Source organism: Penaeus japonicus, unplaced genomic scaffold (genome assembly GCF_977035675.1).
Source record: "Penaeus japonicus unplaced genomic scaffold, GWHDUDI00000001_assembly GWHDUDI00000033, whole genome shotgun sequence".
Taxonomy (NCBI): Eukaryota; Metazoa; Arthropoda; class Malacostraca; order Decapoda; family Penaeidae; genus Penaeus; species Penaeus japonicus.
Window position 1 is genome coordinate 10,741,434 of NW_028234435.1, and position 2,500 is coordinate 10,743,933.

Below are 2,500 nucleotides of genomic sequence, written 5' to 3' on the forward strand. Positions count from 1 at the left end.
GTGTGTAGGCCACGACGCTCACGCTTCCGAACGTGGTTGCTGCCACTGTGAGGCGGAGGAAGCACAGGTAAAAGCTGGCATTAGGAAGCGAGATATCAGTCAATCAATAAGCGCGGGAGGAAATGTGGAAGTTATAAGTGTTTTGAGGTTTCGCTGATTTTTGCAACAGAGGAGCAGTAAATGGGAAGTAGATGCAAATGGTATGGTTTCGTATACTGCACTTGCAGTAACCTTTATATAGAGCCATTTTTAAGCCATTTGGGAGAACCAGGTCTCTAATAATATACTGCATATACAATTGGTGTAGAAAATGGTAAAGATAAATGACCTTTGCATGTGATCTACTAAAAATGAAAACATGGCGAAGGGCGTGTCATTGCACCAAGTATTCATATAAATGCCCCACATCCAATGTCTTGTTAACTGTCTAGCTTGAAGTCGTCCCTAGAACTATTTGCTTCAAGAAAGGTGAAGGAGACAAATCAGGTGCAGACATAACGAATGTACAATTTAAGCTAAACTTAAGAAAGTACTCGAGACAAGAAAATTAATGCGCAAAGAAATATTCAGAACATTTTGATGTAATCAAAGGAAGTTCTGCTGGCGCTGTCAAAAAAAAAAAGAAAAAAAAAAGAAAGAAAGAAAAAAAAAAACGGAAACGGAAAAACAGTTGAAATACTTATGAAAGCCACAATGACAGCAACAGGCAGACGGCTCTTTTCTCTCATGTCGCTCTGGACAGTCAAAATCATAGGATGAATGTCGAACTGTAAGAAGGGAGAGGAGAGTAAGTGGCAGATACGTAAGACCTATCTTCATAAGTATGAATTAAAAAAATTACAAGTATGAGCAACAGCATGAAAACCATTGATAATACGGAAGGATTTGGCTGCCGTCTGGTCACCTGGAAAGCCACAGCGCCGAAGCAGTAAGCGATAGCCGTCCACGAGGGGGTCGAGTCGGGAGCTGGGGGCGCGACCGCGGGGGCATCTAAGGTCAAGCTGATGAGTGTGAGGAGGCTGACGACGACTACGGATCCCGCGCCCAGCCAGGTCACCAGACTGTGCATATGACAGTTACGTAACACACTCTGAATGCAACGAGTATTAGACCGTACACATTGATTGCAACCTCACAGATGAGTGATCGATGGGAGTTAGAACACGACACCATAATATGTGTTTGAATCTTACGATGGCGTGTCCTAGGTGACTAGAATTTGAATTTAAGTTTTATTCAATTATTTAAAGATGTCATGAATTATGCAAATGAGAAGAACAAAACTGAGTAAAAAGATGAGTATAATGAAAGGCCGACTGGAGCGGCGAGAAACCGCGACTTACCCAAGGTCCTTTGGGGTGCCGTACCACAACAGAGGCGTTAGAAAGAACGTGGTGATCAGAAGCCAGTAGCAGAAGGAGAAATCTAAACCAGCCAGACGAGCGACTAACGTCTGAAGTGTCTCGGCAGCTAGAAAAAAACGGAAAAAGCTTAACGTCAGATGTCAAATTCTTACGGAAATGCTTAACGTCAGATGTCAAATTCTTACGGAAAAGCTTAACGTCAGATGTCAAATTCTAACGGAAAAGCTTAACGTCAGATGTCAAATTCTTACGGAAAAGCTTAGCCTCAGATATCAAATTCTTATGGAAATTAATCACACTAGTGCACGTCTAGGTAACAACAGCCATGCTCTTCCTTCATTTGTTAGGAAAAGTCTGTTTCCTCAAATGTATAATTTCACATTCAACATTCAACAGAGGCCACGTACCCAGTAGCATAAAAGGAACAGCAGCACCGAAGAGGGCGACATCTAGGATGCAACTGACGATTTTCCTGAGGATGGGACCTCCAGCCTTTTCCGCAAGTGCTGGGTATGGGTACCTGGAAAGGGAGAGTATATGGAGAAAAGTAAACCTAGCAAAAGTAACATTAGTGATAGTATATATTTGTGGTAGGTGGTAGCGGCTCACAGTTTGCGAAAATACCTCTAACCCTCCATTTTAGCATCCTGTAGAATCGCAATTTACATTCAAAAGACGCGCTAATCATTGAGCCAATGAAAACGCAGGTTCATTTTTCTTTGAACGATTTTATTGGCTTTCGTATCAACACGCCGGATGTGTAGTGAGTATCAAGAAACTGAACCAAGCGTTCGAGTTTGATGTCCCCGAAATCAGTAAAGTAAATGATCATATTTCGAGTTTTCTCTAGTTGAATGTTTGTAGAATATTTACAACATTGAAAAAAAAAAGAAAAAAAAAAATCTGAAATGTACTTTACAAATACGATTTGACGATATGAGAAATAAGTACGCCAAATTTGGATATAAGACACAGATTCACCGGAGGTGACGCTATGCCATATAACATGTTCTTTCCGCTCGAAGTGCCGAGAGTGCTGATGTACCAATTTTGATGATATTGCTCCGTAAATGACCATTTTGCACGACTGTGTCATAAGCAATATTATACTAGGGAAATTGCGCGACTATGGCATT

General features: G+C 41.3%; 1 protein-coding gene across 1 annotated transcript in view; it reads right to left on the minus strand.

Annotated features, from left to right (window-relative positions):
* LOC122252247 (uncharacterized) overlaps positions 1-2,500 on the minus strand; it is a 38,765-nt gene that overhangs the window by 1,989 nt on the left and 34,276 nt on the right. The window contains exons 5-9 of the mRNA XM_043014607.2: positions 1,772-1,884; positions 1,344-1,470; positions 905-1,061; positions 680-767; positions 1-45 (exon numbers count right to left, since the gene is read on the minus strand). The exon at positions 1-45 is cut by the window's left edge and continues 89 nt beyond it. Coding sequence (XP_042870541.1) covers positions 1-45; positions 680-767; positions 905-1,061; positions 1,344-1,470; positions 1,772-1,884 — 530 coding nt within the window. The remainder of the gene's footprint in view (positions 46-679; positions 768-904; positions 1,062-1,343; positions 1,471-1,771; positions 1,885-2,500) is intronic.